Here is a 19,001-nt window from a genome sequence, read left to right on the forward strand (position 1 = left end):
TCCTTGTGTAACCTCCTTCACTGTCCTAGTAGGTGTGTTGAGCCAGCGTGTCATGCCCCCCCCAAAAAAGAAATTCCTGTGAAAAATGACTTCTTTAGTTGCCAGGCGCTTGCCCGGGCGCCGTGCTGGAGTTGCCATGATGCAGCAATACATCACAGCAGGACTTTGTCTGTGTCTCAAATGGCACCCTGTTCCCTATATAGTGCACTACTTCATTTTTTTTCTACCACAGCCATATAGGCCAGGCTGGGCACTAGTCCTACACAGGGAATAAGGTGCAGCCCTTGTCACAAGGCCAGGCAAATAAGTCTCGGCATGCCCTTTCCTCTGCCCAGGGATTGGTAACATATTTTCTTCAAATGCACATTGCTCAACCTATTTCAAATGTGCTGGAGTACCTGCCATTTTGTTTTTTGATCAATGGCGTGAGCTGTGAAGATTGACTGGCATACCTAAAGTGCGTTCAGGAATCTTTTAATGGCTTGCCTGAATAGAGTAGCAACTCATACTCGCTCCAGAACGGCATGTTGAAATCACATGATCAGGCGTGACTCTATTACTGTGTTACCGTCATATAAACGGAGCCTGCAACCCAAATGGCACTGACTAGAGTATTGGGACGCAGACGGAGTCCGATGGCTTCGATCACTGTGTTTACTGTCCCCTCAGTTACCAGGAGGGAGGAATTGTTGTCAGCCATATGTGATATCTGCCTGATTTATCATGCTGTACGCTAGACTGATAGTCCTTCCCACCATCATTAATAGCTGCATCGGAAAACGCCATTCGCAGTCAGTGCAGTCAGTGCTTGGTTTGCATTTCTGATTTTTATTTCACATGCCAATGGATGTGATGATGAGCATGCGTGATGTATGTCAGTCAGCCCTGTGATGGAACTCTCTGACACGTACAGACGGAGAGCCCTTTGCCATGGGACCTTTTTAGTTTTAGACTACGAGCTGAAATGTGACCACAATTCTGCTTGTGAACACATGGGCCTACATGCATTTTTAGGTGCTCATTGAACCGTCAATAATTCTGCTGAAGCTAAACTGTCAGATGTTCAGTTGCAGTGTGTAGGCTTCTGTGGGTGGGTATCAGGTTCATCCTCTGCTCTGCTCTGCTCTGCATGGCTCCAGTGTCTTTCCATGTCATTTCAGCAATCCATGATGCCCACCATCTCAGATTTTTCTGAAATTTGTTTCTGTAGTTGGAAACGGATAAGACAAGTATTACACAAACCTTATTCTGTTGAGTTATAATTTGATTTCTGAGAAATTAAGCTAATTCCTTGCACTCAAATTAGCATTTTTATTTATAGGATTCATTTGACAGCAATCTATGCGGTGGTTTTGTTGGGCACTGTTTCAAATGTCAACTTTTTTAGCATTTGTGTCACAAATTCATTGCAAGAAAATGGTACCTAATATTAGAATTTTCACGCTTCATATCCAAGTCATCTAAAGTAACATCGTTGTTCCACAATCCATTTTTTTAATGTATTAGGATGATTTTCAGGACCAGGTCTTTCAAAGATAATTGATAAAAATCCAAATAACTTCACAGATCTTCATTGTAAAGGGTTTAAACACTGTTTCCCATGCTTGTTCAATGAACCATAAACAATTAATGAACATGCACCTGTGCAACGGTCGTTAAGACACTAACAGCTTACAGATGGTTGAAAATTAAGATCACAGTTATGAAAACTTAGGACACGGAAGAGGCCTTTCTACGGACTCTGGGCTAAAAACACCGAAAGAAAGATGCCCAGGGTCCCTGCTCATATGTGTGAATGTGCCTTAGTCATGCTGCAAGGAGGCATGAGGACTGCAGATGTGGCCAGGGCAATAAATTGCAATGTCCGTTCTGTGAGACGCCTAAGACAGCGCTACAGGACCGACAGCCGATCGTCCTTGCAGTGGCAGATCACGTTTAACAACACCTGCACAGGATCGGTACATCTGAACATCACACCTGCGGGACAGGTACAGGATGGCAACAACAACTGCTCGAGTTACACCAGGAACGGACAATCCCTCCATCAGTGCTCAGACCGTCCCCAATAGGCTGAGAGAGGCTGGATTGAGGGCTTGTAGGCCTGTTGTAAGGTAGGTCCTCACCAGACATCGCAGGTAACAATGTTGCGTTACACCGAGGCCTGTACTCTGGAGCGGGATCAAGGTGGCGGGTCTTTCGTGGTCTGGGATGGTGTCACAGCATCATCGGACTGAGCTTGTCATTGCAGGCAATCTCAACGCTGTGCATTACAGGGAAGACATCCTCCTCCCTCATGTGGTACCCTTCCTGCAGGCTCATCCTGACATGACCCTCCAGCATGACAATGCCACCACGCACAGAATGAGCAGTGTGACTGATCTCCTGCAAGACAGGAATGTCAGTGTTCTACCATGGCCAGTGAAGAGCCTGGAGGAGGAAATACACTGTAGTACTTAATACAGCTGGTCGTCAGTATCTGGTGTGGCCATCTTTTGATTTTGACTCCCCCCTTTGTTCAGGGACACATTATTCCATTTGTTAGTCACATGTCTGTGGATCTTGTTCAGTTTGTCTGTTGAATCTTGTTATGTTGATACAAATATTTACATGTTAAGTTGGCTGAAAATAAACACAGTTTACAATGAGAGGATGCTTTCTTTGCTGAGTTTAGGTACAATTGACTTGCATTGAATTTGACACATGCTAGAAAGTTGGCATTTGGAAAGTGCCCAACAACCAAATCATGGATTGCTGTCATCTTGTCCAGGGTAAGGAAACCAATACGAATTTTGTAATTTGGGTGAACTATCACTTTAACAATGTGGGAGGGCGGGGGGGGGGGTTCTTCAAACTATTTTTCACTTAATAGCAGGAACAGCGTCTAGGTGTTCAGAACCTGGTAGTATTAGTGTTGGAGGGGACAAATCTAACTTTAAGTTCTCTGAATAGGGGAAAAAATAAACTTCTCCAAATTCACTGAGAATACATTTTACACAGGATGAAGAAGCCCAAATCAGAGCCGCAGCTGCATACTACATGGGTGACTTGACTATTTCTTGGGATTCCTCATGTCTAAGTCATTGTTAGAAAAGTTTGGTCCAAATCGGATGTTAGGTACTATATTTCGTTTAATATTATATGAATCCTCTAAATTAAGTGCCAATTTGGGTGCAAAGAATTTTAATTTCTCAAATTATTTCAATAGAATGCTGCAAGAATCTTAACTGTTTCTAATAACTGGAACGATTTTGTAACAATCTGAGATGGTGGGGGTCAATCTTCTTTCTTGTGCTTTTTGAGGTGGAACGACCCTCCAGGCAGTTCTAGTAACGCATTTGGTTCATGTGACTATATTAGAGTACTGCATGGGCATGTATAGTACGTGGTAGTATGTGTTGAGGTAATGTCTAACTGGGTTAATTTAGCTTAAAGATTGCTTAAGGTTAGGAAAAGGGTTAGCTTAAATGCTACAGTTCTGTCACTCGAACGTGCAACCTTTTGGTCTGTAGCAGTACTCCATGTACCCACAACCTCCTGATGTGGTTTCAGGAATTAAGCTTTGACTTCAAATGATCCTGCATCATCAGCTCTGTCACGTGTCTTCGCATTGGGAGAACTTCCTTCTCCTCAATAGACTGGTCAGAGTGACGTTAGCCAGATGCCAAAGAGTTATTGGCCAAGTGTAGCAAAATATTATGGACAGACAAAAGAAAATAGTATTTTTATAGACCTAATATTTCCGATGGAGTTAGCCTCTCTCTCTCAAGAGTACTCATCAGCATGAGGATGTGTAAAACTTACAAGGGCAGGTCAATTTTACAGCCCAGCCAATAAGTTACTAGCAAAGACTGATGTTTTGTTATGCCTGATTGGATAAAGGGACATTTCTGGAGTAGTGAGTCCCTTTTTAGGGTAATGTGGAAAGCAGACTCAGCTCTTGGCACAGGGCTGAATTGATAGAGGTAATGACTGAATGAAGGTCCCCACAACTACTCATTCCAGGGTTTTTCTTTGTTACTGTTGTCTTCATTGTACAATAGTGAAGACATCAAAACTATGAAATGGCACATATGGAATCATGTAGTAATCAAAAAAAAGAGTTAAACAAATCAAAATATATTATATTTTCTTCAAAGTAGCCACCCTTTGTATTGATGACTGCTTTGCACACTCTTGGCATTCTCCCAACCAGCTTCATGAGGTAGTCACCTGGAATGCATTTCTATTAACAGGTGTGCCTGAAGTTATTTTGTGGAATTTCTTTCATCCTTTTAAGCCAATCAGTTGTGTTGTGACAAGGTAGGAGTGGTATTCCAAATATAACCCTATTTGGTAAAAGTCCATATTCTGGCAAGACCAGCTCAAATAAGCAAAGAGAAACGACAGTCATCATTACTTTAAGACATGAAGGTCAGTCAATATGGGAAAACGTGCAGTCGCAAAAACCAAGCGCTATGATGAAGCTCTCATGAGGACCGCCACAGGAAAGGAAGACCCAGAGTTACCTCTGCTGCAGAGGATAAGTTCATTAGTTACCAGCCCAAATAAATGCTTCAGAGTTCAAGTAACAGACACATCAACATCAACTGTTCAGAGGAGACTGTGTGAATCAGGCCTTCATGGTTGAATTAATGCAAAGAAACCGCCACCAAAGGACACCATGAAGAAGAAGAAGATGAGACTTTCTTGTGCCAAGAAACGCAAGCAATAGACATTAGACCGGTGGAACTCTGTCCTTTTGGTCTGATTCCAAATTTGACCTTTTTGGTTCGAACCGCTGTGTTTTGTGAGATGCGGAGTCAGTTTCCTGCATGGAGGTGTGGAGGGGCTTTGCTGGTGACGCACTGATTTTATTTAGAATTCAAGGCACACTTAGCCATGCTGGTTATGTGGCAGCTTCATTAAATAGTACCCACACAAAACCAGTCAACGTCAACAGTGAAGCGATGACTCCGGGATGCTGGCCTTCTAGGCAGAGTTGCAATGAAAAAGCCATATTGCAGACTTGCCAATACAATAAAAGATTAAGATGGGCAAAAGAACAGACACTGGACAGAGGAACTCTGCCTAGAAGGCCAGCATCCCGGAGTCTCCTCTTCACTGGTGTTTTGCGGGTACTATTTTAATGAAGCTGCCTGTTGAGGACTTGTGAGGTGTCTGTTTCTCAAACAAGACACACTAGTGTTCTTGTCCTTTTGCTTAGTTGTGCACCGGGGCCTCCCACTCCTCGTTCTAGTGTGTTTTTTTAAATTAAAAAAAAATTGAATAACTGTTTCATGGCTTTAGGAATGTGAACAGGCCTCTCATGGTCCCCTGTTTCTTTCCTTTTGTGTTGCAGTGCTCTTCAAGCGGTCCAATGGAGGATGGGAAGCCGGTGTGGGCGCCCCATCCAGCAGATGGGTTCCAGCTGGGGACCATAGTGGACATAGGAGCCAACAGCTTGACCATCGAGCCGCTGAAACAGGGGCAAAAGGTAGGTGATCATATGTCCTGCAAATATACACACACCCTTGCGAAAACAGACATCCATCGCTGTAACATTTTGCACATGGAGAATTTGCGTAATTGTGGTGGTGGCCATCAGTAGGCAGGTTTCTACTGCACCAGGTTAAGGTGACAAAAGCAATGCCCCCCCCTAAAAAAACATTGTGACATGTTAACTGCAGCTATAGGATAAATGCTCTAAAGATCAACTTTTTTATCTGTTCGACAGGTGGATTTTCTTCTAAATTTATTGTGACAAATTTTGATGGAAACAGTTTTTTTTGAATAACTTATGATTGACAAGGAGGGACCTCCACTCTGCAATTTATTTTGAAGGTGTACTGCTTTGTAAAATCTTGTACTGACTTTCAAGAATGCCTGAATTGCTTTGCTTTGCTTTTCTGGATGCAAGTTCCACCATCCAATTATTTCAGATCTACAGGAGTGCAAGTTTCCCCATGGCACGGACCATGGCAATACCTTGATACCTGGTAATATTTTGAAATTGCAAATATTTGATGGGGGCCTACAACAAATCTGAACTCATCTTGAGGGGGCGCAGTTGCTGGCGGGTTTGCGTGCCCATTTTGCCATGGGGCGTAGAGATGTTTGCAGGTATTAACATATGAGTAAGACTAACAAATTCATATCTTTTTATATAAAAATGTTAGTTGACATGTCAGTAATTGATAGTCACTCAATTAGCCTAACACGAGAAACTACTGATGCATAACCAAATGTTGAAATTGCACTTAGTGTATTCTACTATTCAAACTCTCAACAGTAAGGAACTCAGTCGGGGTCTCAACTAACACTGTTCAATATACATTCTGCGTAACCACAGCATTCAAATAACGCTGCAATGAAAACTGATGGGACTGTAGAAACTGTGGCATTAAAATCCGGGGTGTAAACTACATTTCTATTCAAGTGTTGATTGATAATGGTAATGGACCAATAGTACTGGAGAAACTATGAGAAAACGGACCTCTCTGACGCGGTACTCTACATCGTGACGTTTCGGCACGCATTCTGCAACTCGTTGTGTGCCGTACAACCTCTTTCCACCAGAAGTAGCACTTCTCTCGCAGAATTAAAAACAAGATATGATCAATGGTGAGTTAATTACTCGTGAGTTCATCAATAGTTAGTTCAATCAATAGTCAAATGTTTGCGTCATCGCTGCGAGCCGTCATGACTCTCAAAAGCCGCGACAGCCGCGGTTTACTTGTGAAAACGTTTTCCCTCACAACATATTCCCCCCCTTTTTTTACCATCACTCAGTAGCCTTCGCTTTCCCCTCCGCCCTTTTTAACAAGACCTGGCAGAGCTCCATTGCCTTTTTCAGTCTTCCGTAGATGTGCAGCATTAAGGTCTCATTTATTTTGTTGGAATGGTGAGAAATGGTGCTTTACAATGGTATTCATATTATAGTTGACCTGGAAGTATTACATTTTTGGGGTGCTAAAATAAGGTCAAATGTACAGAGGTTTGCTAGCTAGTGTTTTATCACACACAGAGTGTGTATACAATGCATTAAGATCATGATTAGGTGAAAGCTTGCAGTCCATGACCCCTTATTGATGATGTCACTTGTTAAATCCAACATCAATGTTGATGAAGGGGAAGAGACCGGTTACAGAAGGACAAGACCTGGATTGTGGATGGGTGCCATTCAGAGGGTGAATGGGCAAAGGATTTAAGTGCCTTTGAATCGGCTATGGTAGTAGGTGCTAGGCGCACCGTTTTTTTGTCAAGAACTACAAAGCTCCTGGGTTTTTCACTCTCAACAGTTTCCCTTGTGTATCAAGAATGGTCCACCACCCAAAGGATATCCAGCCAACTTGACACGACTGTGGGACGCATTGGGGCCAACATGGGCCAGCATCCCTATGGAATGCATTTGACACCTTGGAGGGTCCATGACCTGATGAATTGAGGGCAAAAGGAAGGGAGTGTGCAATGGCGAACTCAATATTAGGAAGGTGTTCCTAATGTTTGGTATACTCAGTGTGTGTATATATTTCAGTCACACCCGTTGCTGACTGGAGTATGAAATCGAGAACACAACCCTGCAATCTCCATAGACAAACATTGGCAGTAGAATGGCCTCACTGAAGAGCTCAGTGACTTTCAACGTGGCACCTTCATAGGATGCCACTTAAGTCAGTTTGTCCAATTGCTGCCCCCCGGGCAACTGTAAGTGCTGTTATTGTGAAGTGGAATCGTTTATGAGCAACAACGGCTCAGTCGCGAAGCGGATAGGCCACACGCGCTCATCAAATAGGTTTCCATTGCCGAGCTGCTGCACACAAGCCTAAGATCACCATGCGCAATGCCAAGCGTCAGCTGGAGTGGAGTAAAGTTCGCTGCCTTTGGAATTTGAGCATTGTAAACGTGCTCTCTGGAGCCCTGACCTCAATTGGAACGCCGACTGCATGTCAGGCCTAATCGCCCAAAATCAGTGCCCGACCTCATTAATGCTCTTGTGGCTGAATGGAAGCAAGTCCCTGCAGCAATGTTCAACATCTAATGGAAATCCTTCCCAGAAGAGTGGAGGCTGTTATAGCAGCAAAGAGGGGACCAACTCTATATTAATGCCCAAGATTTTGCAATGAGGTGCTCGATAAGCAGATGACCACATACTTTTGGTCAAGTGAGGTATGTATTTTTAATTTGGGTGGGGCAGGGAATTGATCCGAGGACCTTCAAAAGGGAAGCAATGGGGCCAGTTGCTGATTCCTCACATAAATGAATAATGGAAACACTTCAACCACTTATTTGGTACTAGGTTTTTGTAAAATAGTTTTTAAATTATTTTTACCGACAGTCAATTGTCACATCTATTTTCTATTAACTTTTTAAAAGTCGACCAAAAATCGCTGGAGAAGTTAATGGAAACATATCTTGACACGAAGACCCTCCAACAGCTAACATATTAGTGAAACATCAAATCTCCCAGAGGCTGTAGTTTAGTCGTTTATCGATCCTACCCTCCACTGGTACAGAATGAAGCCCCAGTGTCTGAGGTAAAGTGGCTCTTACCTAGTCAAGTAGGCTTTCCCTTCGACGCCACTGCTAATTCACTAGATAATGTATTACGCTAAAGCTCTTGACGTTAGCGAAACCCAGTTTCTATGGTAACTCGTACTTCCTTGTGTGGCTTTGTCATAAAGTGAACGTCCTCCTCAATTTGCTCACTTCTAGTGTTTACATCCGGCCCATAAATCATCAGACTCCGCCAGATCTTTTATTATGAAGGAAGCTGTGTGTGTTCGTCATTTGTAAGGGATGTGTCCGTTCTCTGGCATTTATGGTCCGTTCTGTGCTGTAACAGGCAGTCTGAGGGGCACAATGTGTCTTCTGTTCCTGCAGCAGCCAGTTAGTGCCAGTCTACAGCTCCCTTCCTCCACACCCAGCCCGCTCAGAGCAGCAGCGGCGTACGCAGCCTGGCAGACCCCGGGGGGGGGGGCGCTGTCAGGAGAGAGGGGCTGCTCAGTGCATGACACCATGTCACACACACACAGCCTGAGCCACAATGGCTGACTGTGGCCCACAACGTTAGGTCATGTGTCCCCAATGGAACTCTATTTCCTATATAGTGCACTCATTTTGACCAGAGCCCTGTTTGAAATGGGTGCCCTATAAAGGGAATAGGATGCAGTTTTTTTTTTTCACTGTTTCGCTCTGCCTTGGTGTCTGTGAAAAGAGAGGGAGGAGGGGTGAGGGATGTATTTAAATTCAAGGGGGCATTGCCTCACCGTCCGTCCCTCCCCACCTCACTCTCCTTTTACTCTTGCCTTCAGTCACCCCATGTGGCTCAGTGCTTTGGAATCCTGCCAGTTTGGGCCCAGAATGTGGCACGTGTGTGCAGGAAAAATGAACTGACTGTACGTAACCTTGGCATCTCCACTCTTGGATGTTTTAAAACCTTCTTGCAGTGCCTCTATTGGAGACACTACGGACACATCCCAAATAGCACCCTATTTCCTGTATAGTGCAATACTTTCAAAAGTAGTGGACTAAATAGGAAATAGCGTGCCAATTGAGACGATACCTAAATTGCTGGCCCAGAAGAGGAGATGCCAACAGGTCCCCATGGCCCGCAAGAGGGAGCTGGCACGGGCTGGTTGTGTCCCAAATGGCGCACTATCCCCTACATAGTGCCCAGAGCGCTGGTCAAAAGAAGTGCACTATGTAGGGAACAGGGTGCCATTTGTGACGTAATGCTATGTCTGGCTTGGCCTAGCTAGCTACACACATTGCAACCCGCCTAAGGTCACCCCACTTATGTTCCACAAATGAACTTCTAAAATATTTGTTAAACATGTAAATTTTTTCCCACTGGTGAAGAAATGTTTTTGCCATGTGTGGAATGGACAAGGTAAAATTGCAGAAGGCTTTTAGCTGGTGCTGTGTTAGGGGCAGGCCAGGAGAATGTAGCTCTCAAACACCAGGCTGCATTCTGCCTTCTCCCTACAGTTTTTACCAGTTAACTCAGCGCTGGGATTGTAGTTCACATGCGCTTTAATGTTTAGAAACGTCAATCATCGCTTGCGATACGGCTTTCGAAAACAACATATGGCACTTATCTTTCATCTGCGAGAAAGAACCCTTCAAATAAAAAATATACACTTACTGTAGCAGTTATGCACAGATCCGTAAGGCTGTGTGTCCATCTGACAACTACACTTCCGTAGTGACGCTTGGAGCACACTAGATGGCGAATTAGCACAGGCGGTCACCTCTGTCTTTTGTCTGTTTCCCGTAAACAAGCGCTGTAACATTGGGATATGCCCCGGTGGGAACACTATCCCTATAAAGGTGTGTAGTAATTTAAAGTAAAAAAATATATATATATTTTTATAATATTTATATTCTCGCTGATATGAAAGATACCTTCCTTATGTTTCTAAAACAGTACCGTAAGTGGTGCGTGTTAATGTTTACAGCAAGCGTCTGGGCTCTTACCAAAACTCCCTCGGTCAGAAGATACCACCGTCATCAGGCGCTAAAACAGTTGGCGTCTCTGAATTTGGTAAGATGAATGTATCCATGCAGAAGGAGAAAGGTGCAGCCAGCCATCTTTCACTAGCTTTGGTTATCCAAGTAGTCCACTGTGTTTGTTCATAGTTCCATAAACATGAATGCACTGCATAGCTTCAGAAACTATTCCTACACCTTGACCTTTTCCACATTTTTTTTGTTACAGCCTGAATTAAAAATGTATTCAATTGACATGTTTAATCACTGCCTTACACAAATATACCCCATAATGTCAAAAGTTTAATTATGTTTTCGAAATAAATGAAAAGCTGAAATGTCTTAAGTCAAGTATTCAACCCCTTTTTGTTATGGCGAGACTAAATAATTTCAGGAGTAAACATTTGCTTAAGTCACTCAATTTGCATGGACACTCTGTGCAGTAATGGTGTTTAACATGATTTTTGAATCACTGCCTCATCTCTACCCCACACATACAATTATCTGTAAGGTCCCTTAGTTGGGCAGTGGATTTCAAATATAGATTTAACCACAAAGACCGGGGAGTTTTTCCAATGCCTCGCGAAGAAGGGAACCTATTGGTAGTTTGAGTAAGGAAACTCATCAACTACACTGAACTGCTAGTTGCGCTCTCACATACGGAGTCACGCTAACTTGCAATTGCAGTGTGCTTTTGATTCTGAAATAACCCATAGTACTCGCCAGATGTGTTTACCTTAAAAGCACATGCTATGAGTTAAACACACCAGCCTCACATCTCAAGCCCTGCCTATGGGAACATGTAGCTAGCCATATTGTTTGTCCTGGGCCATGCACGTGTACTGATAATGCATGGTGGCTGTGCTCTGCAGTGGAGGTGCTGACCAACAACCATGGGCCTGAATAGGGGAGGGGCTACAGCTTGCAGCCAGTCTCTACAGCGCCTCACTAGTTACTCCCAGATCCTGTTTCTGCCTCTCTCCAAATAATTCATTGTCCCTTGACTTGTCACTCACCTCTGCATTACACCAGGGCTTTTTGAAGCAATGGCGTTCTGAACAGTCAGTATTTTTGAGTGGCCGTTGGGGAAACTTGGATTGCTGAAAGAACACGTTAACAGACTTGGAAAAGGTTACTGACTTGTATTTTTTTTAAAGCAGGCACATTGATCGGAATCAAAGTAGACTTAATGGGTTTATTTACACGTGTGTGTGTGTGTGTGTGTGTGTCTCTCCTTTTATGCGTCATTTGGTATTTTAGGCCACATACTTTTATTGATGTACTTCGTTGAACTACTCTTCAACTTTAATGCATTGGAAAGAGAACAGCATGGTGAAATGCTTCAATTGAACAGATTTCAATCCTTTTTCACGTCCATCTTGTTTTGACAGAGCTTTACAGCCCAGATCAACCAAGTGTTCCCAGCTGAGGATGATGTCAACAAACATGTGGAAGACAACTGTGAGTTTATAGCACAAACACTGCTATTGTTTTACAAGAAGTCTGCAGTCTCCAGCACAAGGTTTTTATGTTTCTTACCATCACATAAAGTTGCCCTAATGGGCACCTAAGTGGTTTTGCAGCACTATATGAAGTAATGAACTCAATTTACAACCCTGAAACTGTTACCCCCCCCCAAAAAAAAAAAATCCACTGAGGATTTAGGAATGCCATTTTGTGACAGCTTGTGATTTACTGTTGTTTTTTTCAGGTTCTTTGATGTACTTGAATGAAGCCACTCTACTGAACAACATCCGCGTGCGGTACAGTAAAGACAAAATTTATGTAAGTACTTTTATAACAGACCTAACCTGTATTTACGCTGCCGTTCAAAAGTTTTGGGTCCGGTGCACAACTGAGCAAGAGGACAAGTACATTAGTGTCTAGTTTGAGAAACAGACGCCTCACAAGTCAACTGGCAGCTTCATTCAATTGTACCTGCAAAACACCAGTCTCCGCGTCAACAGTGAAGAGGCGACTCCGGGATGCTGGCCTTCTAGGCAGACTTGCAAAGGAAAGGCCGTGTCTGACTGGCCAATAAAAATAAAATATTAAGATGGTCAAACGAACAAAAACTGGACAGAGGAACTCTGCCTGGAAGGCCAACATAACTGCAAAAGGGTTTTCTAATGATCAATTACACTTTTTAAAATGATAAACTTGGATGAGCTAACAATGTGCCATTGGAACACAGATGGTTGTTGAAAATGGGCCTCTGTATGCCTATGTAGATATTCCATTAAAAATCTGCCGTTTCCAGCTACAATAGTCATTTACAACATTAACAATGTCTACACTGTATTTCTGATCAATTTGATGTTCTTTTAAATTAACACTTTTTTTTGCTTTTTATTTCAAAAACAAGGACATTTCGAAGTGACCCCAACCTTTTGAACGGTAGTGTGTACCCTGCTGTCTTCCCCCCCATCAGTCTTGTTCCAACAGGTTGTACCAGTAGTGGCAAGGCCGATCGAACACGCACTCATTATCATGTTAAAGCCCTGTCGCCTCAGCCACTTCTGTCTCTCTACGTCTGCTGTACTTTACTGCATGTGTGTGTTGTGGTGTGTTCCCTCCCTGATGGACGGTGTGAAGGCCTTGTCGTTGTCACTCTGGGCTGCATGTCCAGTGGCTGATGGGAGCGAGGGCCATTACATTGACGCGTGCACACACGCCGTTATAGCGTGTGTCACTGTAACTACCCTCTCACCCAGCAGCCACCTGACAGGCAGCCCAGAGTGACAACGACAAGGCCTTCACACCGTCCATCAGGGAGGGGACACAACACATATACACACACAGACACAGCTAGCGCTTGTCATCAGTCTCCCTGCTGGCCCCTGTCTACCCCTTTTTGTAATTGGCCAGGGAGCAGAGCAGAGCCTGGGAGCGCTATCCTGTTCCCCACTGAACTTAATTAGGTCCTCTGAGGTGACAGCCAGGCAGGCAGGCAGGCAGGGGGACATGGATGCCAGCTGGTGGGGAGAGGAGAGTCATGGGACACTTGTCTTCCAACGGGTGGCATCTAGTGGCTGCATTGAGAAACTGCCTTGCTGTGTTCTATGGAAGTGTTTGGCTGATATGCAGTGAGACAATTCCTTTTAGCAGTGATGTGACTCATGTTTTGTTAGGTACTTGAGGAAAAGCTGGATGTTATATCAAAAGTGTTTACCCCAGAAGCATTTGATGTGTATTGAGCATTTAACTGAAATGTTGGTCATTTCTTTGCGTTTTAAACAACTAATTTGCTGACATCAGTTACATTATTTGAATTCCATGTTCCTTTTTTTCCTGTGAGCTCAATGCGCAGTTTCTCTAGAGAAATCTGATGAAGCCTGAACTGTGCGACGTAGTCAGTTGTGGTTTCCAACATGGCAGAAATAATATTAACTACAATAACCATAATCCATTGCATGCCTACGTGTCCGGTCTGTGTGGGGCAGACATGGAGAGGGAGAAAAGAGACAGAACGTGCTGTTGCTTTGCTTGGTATCTCTACCTGAAAATACATGATTTAAGTGATTTGATAGTTGGTATTCAGCAGTCAGTATGCCTTATGTTGAAGAACTACTAACATTCTAGAGATGAGATGCTGACATGGAATGAAATAATAAAGTCATAAAACAAAATAAATATACATTAAGAAAATACAGTTAAGTAATGTGAATAAATGATGGTTAATAAGTGCCGTTATGGGCAGTCACTACCATCATGGGACTTATTAATTGTTTTATTCTGTGTTACATCATTCAACCCACAATGTATGGTGCATTATATTGTTTTAAAAAATGTGCGAAACTGAACTGAACCCAAAAATCACTAATCGCTCAGCACTAGTACCGTATCTTGCTTACAAACTACCTTCTGTGCTAGAGTATTTCTGACTTCAGGTTTCCCTTTGTTTTTTTTCTCCCAGACGTTTGTAGCCAATATCCTGATTGCAGTGAACCCGTATGTTGACCTCCCAAAGCTCTACGCTCCAGAGACCATTAAACAGTACCATGGGAGGTCCCTGGGCACCCTGCCGCCCCACGTCTACGCTATCGGTGAGTACTAGGGAGGAAGGAACACACAGGCTGCGTTCCAAATGGAACTAGGTGGAACTGGGATCTAGTCAAAAGCAGTGCGCTATGTAGGGAATAGGGTGCCATTTGGGATGCAGACACAGCTGTCTCTGTGCCACTGTTGGGCTGACAATGCATTACACTTTCACATTTGTCCACTGGAGGGCAGTCTATAGTAATTTTCACAATACACTTATGCTCAGTCAAATCAAATTTTATTGGTCACATACACATTTAGCAGATGTTATTGCGGTCAAAGTGAAATGCTTGTGTTCCTAGCTCCAACGGTGCAGTTATCTAACAAATCACAATACACATCTAAAAGTAAAATAATGGAAATCAGAAATATATAAATATTAGGATGAGCAATGTCTGAGTGGCATTGACTAAAGTTGAATAGAATACAGTATGTGAACATTATTAAAGTACCCAGTGATTCCATGTCTATGTATATAGGGCAGCAGCCTCTAAGGTGCAGGATTGAGTAACCGGGTGGTAGCCGGCTAGTGATGGCTATTTAAGTCTGATGTCCTTGAGATAGAAGCTGTTTTTCAATCCCAGTTTTGATGCACCTGTACTGACCTCTCCTTCTGGATGATAGGAGGGGGGGGACAGGATATGGCTCGGGTGGTTTGATGTCCTTGATGATCTTTTTGGCCTTCCTGTGTCTTGGCATATTTTCAGTGTGATTTCGCGACCTATTTCCAGTTGACATTCAATGTACAGTTTGACTTTGCTAATGCAACCATCCATCTTGAGGATCCCATTTGGATTATGTTGTGTGTGTGTTACTGATGTAAACACTAATCATTTGGACGTACAAGGAGCATTCATTGTACCTTCTGCATGGCTATTGCAACTGTAGACTTCATTTATGATCCCATTGAGTTACTTTTTTTGTGTCACTGAGGTAAAGGAGAGTGTAAATAAACTGTCTAATGGCTGGATGTCTCTTGTCAGCTGACAAGGCCTATAGGGACATGAGGGTGCTGAAGATGAGCCAGTCCATCATCGTGTCTGGGGAATCTGGTGCCGGAAAGACTGAAAACACCAAGTTTGTCCTTCGGTAAAGTCATGACCTTCTCTCTGCATCGTCAACAGACCAGGTGTGTCTGAAATGGCACCCTATTCCTCATGTAGTGCACCATTTATTTTCCAGAACTAGTCAAAAGTAGTGCACTATATATGGGAGTAGGGTGCTATTTGGGACGTACCCCAGTCTGATCTGGCAGGCTGTTTCTATTGGTTCGTGTAAAGAAGTGCAGTCAGAATATTCACATTAACTCTGACATGTTTTTTTTCTGCCCTGTAGATACTTAACAATGTCCTATGGAACAGGTCAAGATATTGATGAGAGAATAGTTGAAGGTACATAAAAATCTCACTTCCCAGCAGCATGACTTAATACCACACTGTATGGATTTGTGTTTTGATTTCTTTTTATCAATCCCACAGCCAATCCCCTGCTGGAGGCTTTTGGGAATGCTAAAACTGTCAGGAATAATAACAGTAGTCGCTTTGGGAAGTTTGTAGAGATCCACTTCAACGAAAAGGTACAGCAGCAGCACTGTCAACAGACAACACCATGATAATAGTGTTTTAAATACTATTTGAAATTGTTAAAATACTTTTGAGCGTTTGCTTTGGCTACGTCTGCTGCTAATTGAACCGGTGTTGTCTGGTCAGAATACTGTGGTGGGAGGCTTTGTGTCCCACTACCTGCTGGAGAAGTCCAGGATCTGCCAGCAGAGCCAGGAAGAGAGGAACTATCACATCTTCTACCGGCTGTGTGCCGGAGCCTCAGAGGACATCAGGACCAAGTTCCATCTGGAATCCCCAGATGCCTTCAGGGTAAGTGGGGCCTATCGGCCGGCCTAAAACTAACTCCCCTTTTGCTAGCTCCTTGGAGCCGTGTGCGCTCAAGAAGATCAACCTGAGTAAGGCGCTCTGCAGAATCGCTGATCTACAAATCACCTTGCATCTCAAATAACGAGTCATCGTGCGATTGAGATTAGTGAATCTGCGCAGCTCCTTGCTAAGGGCGATCCCCTCAGCAAGAATCTGCGCAGCTCCTTGCTTCAAACACACTACTTGACCCTCGTATCAGTGTGAGAGAGTGAGGACTCAGCTCCTCCACCTCAAGCAGTCAGCTCAACAGCTCCTCGTTAATATTAAGGAAACTCACTCGTTTTGGTGTTTAGGATTGACATTTTCATAGCATCATTTTATGTTAAGTCACGATACTTGTTTGGATTAATTTTTATTGTTGTGCCGTACCTCTGAGACCACTAGATGGCAGTCTCCGCCATCCTTAAAGAAGGGCTTATTTTCTTGCCATAAACTTCACAAATATAACAATCAATGTCATTGCGCTTTAATTAAACGAAAGCCAATTCTGTTAGTCAGTTGTCAGATTATTTGATAAGTTGTACAAACTCTCTTCCTGCCTTGTCCATTATCGTTCATCCTTTATTAAAATTTCCTGTCTGGTTCCCCTCAGACTTGGTGTTATCGACACCCAATTCTGCTGTTATTAGCTGGCAGTTGTTTAGAGAAGAACTCCGTGCCTGCCATTTCTGTCCGTCATTGGTCTAAATATCCCTGTCGGGGATGAGATTCTTTTAAGACACCCAATTATGTTGTAGTTAACTGGCAGGTTTTTAAGGAAGTTGTACAAACTCCTCTCCTGCTTTGTCCAATATTGGTCCCCTCTCTTAAAGTTCCCCGCCAGGGCTCTTTAGGCCCGGTGGTTCCCAACCTTTTCCGTTCTGAGGACCACCAAATTGTAATCAACTGCCACATTTCTTAAAATTGACCAAGATATTTTATCAGGGAATGTAATAGATTTAAAGGCATTATTATTTTATTTAAAAAATGTTTTATTATAAACAATTGTCATTGTAGAAATGAATGTAAAATTGCAGAATAGCATTAATGCTCCAAAATAATGGTGAACTACCTGCACGCCCCTGCAGACCACCAGTAGTTGATCAGGAAGATGAAGTGCTTTGACTCCAGCTCCTGACAGGAACAGCATCCACTATAATGGAGATAGTCAAACTGAGGGATGCAGTGAAATCTCAACTTGGACATTACTATTGACCGTTAGAAATTATATCGAATTATCAGCACCCAGACAACCCATGTGCTCTCTGTTTCACATCCAGTGCAGATTAGCATCGCATGGAATTGAAACAGAGTTTGAGCAGCTAGACAGGAAGGAAGTTGCAGGGAAAAGAAGGGATTTCAGTACCGTCAACATCACTTGCTGCAGACACATCATTTCAGCGTGGCTCCAAAGGTAGCCTACATCTCCCCTCTCTTCAGCTGGGCATCACTTTAATGTCAGAATTTTCTTCTTCAGCCTCCTCATTTGTGTCATTTTAAGTACTGCGTTTGGCCATAGTTTCCCTGTATTTCTGTGATTTATCTCCCATGCGAAGCATTCTGGGCAGTAAGCCAGGTACTTCTGCTCGACCGTGGTCCCTTGCTTCCTCGAATAGTCTTATCTGTCCTACCATTTTTCTGATGATCTGGAAACGGAAAATGACATTTTATGTATTGATCACAACAATTACTTTTGTGCACAGCAGAGACCCAGTGCTGTTAGCAGCAGGGCTGTGTGGAGCTTTGTAAGATGTCTGTTATGTTCCATAGCCTTGTGTTGTGTTACTGAATATGCCCTGTCTGGAGTGTAGAGCACAGGGCTGGGAAGAGAAGGAGAGCGACATGTACAATCCTCCTCAAGGCATATCTCTGTAATTAAAGTCTTTGTTCCGTTCCATCTGGCCAGCTGAAAATGACTCATCTCCTACAAACAAGATAAGCAACCGGGTTCTGTTTTGTTATTCTCTCCTACCCACCTGGGACATTGTCGTCGCGCTCATCAGGCCCGTATCTCTAGTGACAGGCAGGAAGGGAGCAAGCGACTGAGAAGTCATTAAAAGTCGCACAAAGGCAATTACGGAGAGGAATAACGTATTTTGTGCCAAATACACTCTTTGCCATGAACAAATGGTGAATGATCAAGACCCAAGTAAACAGCAAATCCGCTCACAGCGAAGTGTAATCCATCATGTGGAACGCCTGTGCAGGCCACACAGACTTACATGGAAATAGAGAGACAGTGATGTGGAAATACAATCGCTACGTTTTGTTGCCTTCACATGAACCCTCAAAAGGGTTATTTTTTTGTTGTCCTACTCCACATTTTCAAAGTTGAGCTACAATTATCGAAATGTTTCCAATTAAATAAAAAAAACAAATGTAGTTATTGCTCAACGCTTCACTCACCAGAGTTGATGCTTGGTGGAAGCACCTTTCGTAACCATTACAGCTGTAATAGTTTTTTATGAACTTCTACTAACTTTGCACAACTCTCAGGGCAGCATTTATCCATTTGTTTTTGTCAAAATTGCTTAAAGGTCAATCAATTTGGCTGAGTCATTGATGGACAGCAATATTCAAAGC

The 19,001-nt window shown here is 43.3% G+C and overlaps 1 protein-coding gene across 2 annotated transcripts in view; it reads left to right on the plus strand.

Annotated features, from left to right (window-relative positions):
- The window catches only part of myo6a (myosin VIa), an 86,682-nt gene that overhangs the window by 13,330 nt on the left and 54,351 nt on the right, over positions 1-19,001 (plus strand). For both annotated transcript variants that reach the window (XR_006079259.1, XM_042300647.1), the window contains exons 2-9: positions 5,339-5,473; positions 11,859-11,928; positions 12,179-12,252; positions 14,384-14,513; positions 15,492-15,597; positions 15,844-15,899; positions 15,987-16,084; positions 16,218-16,382. Coding sequence is in view for 1 of the 2 variants with exons in the window: in XM_042300647.1 (XP_042156581.1) it covers positions 5,357-5,473; positions 11,859-11,928; positions 12,179-12,252; positions 14,384-14,513; positions 15,492-15,597; positions 15,844-15,899; positions 15,987-16,084; positions 16,218-16,382 (816 nt within the window). In the remaining variant the exon portion in view is untranslated. The remainder of the gene's footprint in view (positions 1-5,338; positions 5,474-11,858; positions 11,929-12,178; positions 12,253-14,383; positions 14,514-15,491; positions 15,598-15,843; positions 15,900-15,986; positions 16,085-16,217; positions 16,383-19,001) is intronic.

This window comes from Oncorhynchus tshawytscha, linkage group LG18, assembly GCF_018296145.1.
Source record: "Oncorhynchus tshawytscha isolate Ot180627B linkage group LG18, Otsh_v2.0, whole genome shotgun sequence".
Classification (NCBI taxonomy): domain Eukaryota; kingdom Metazoa; phylum Chordata; class Actinopteri; order Salmoniformes; family Salmonidae; genus Oncorhynchus; species Oncorhynchus tshawytscha.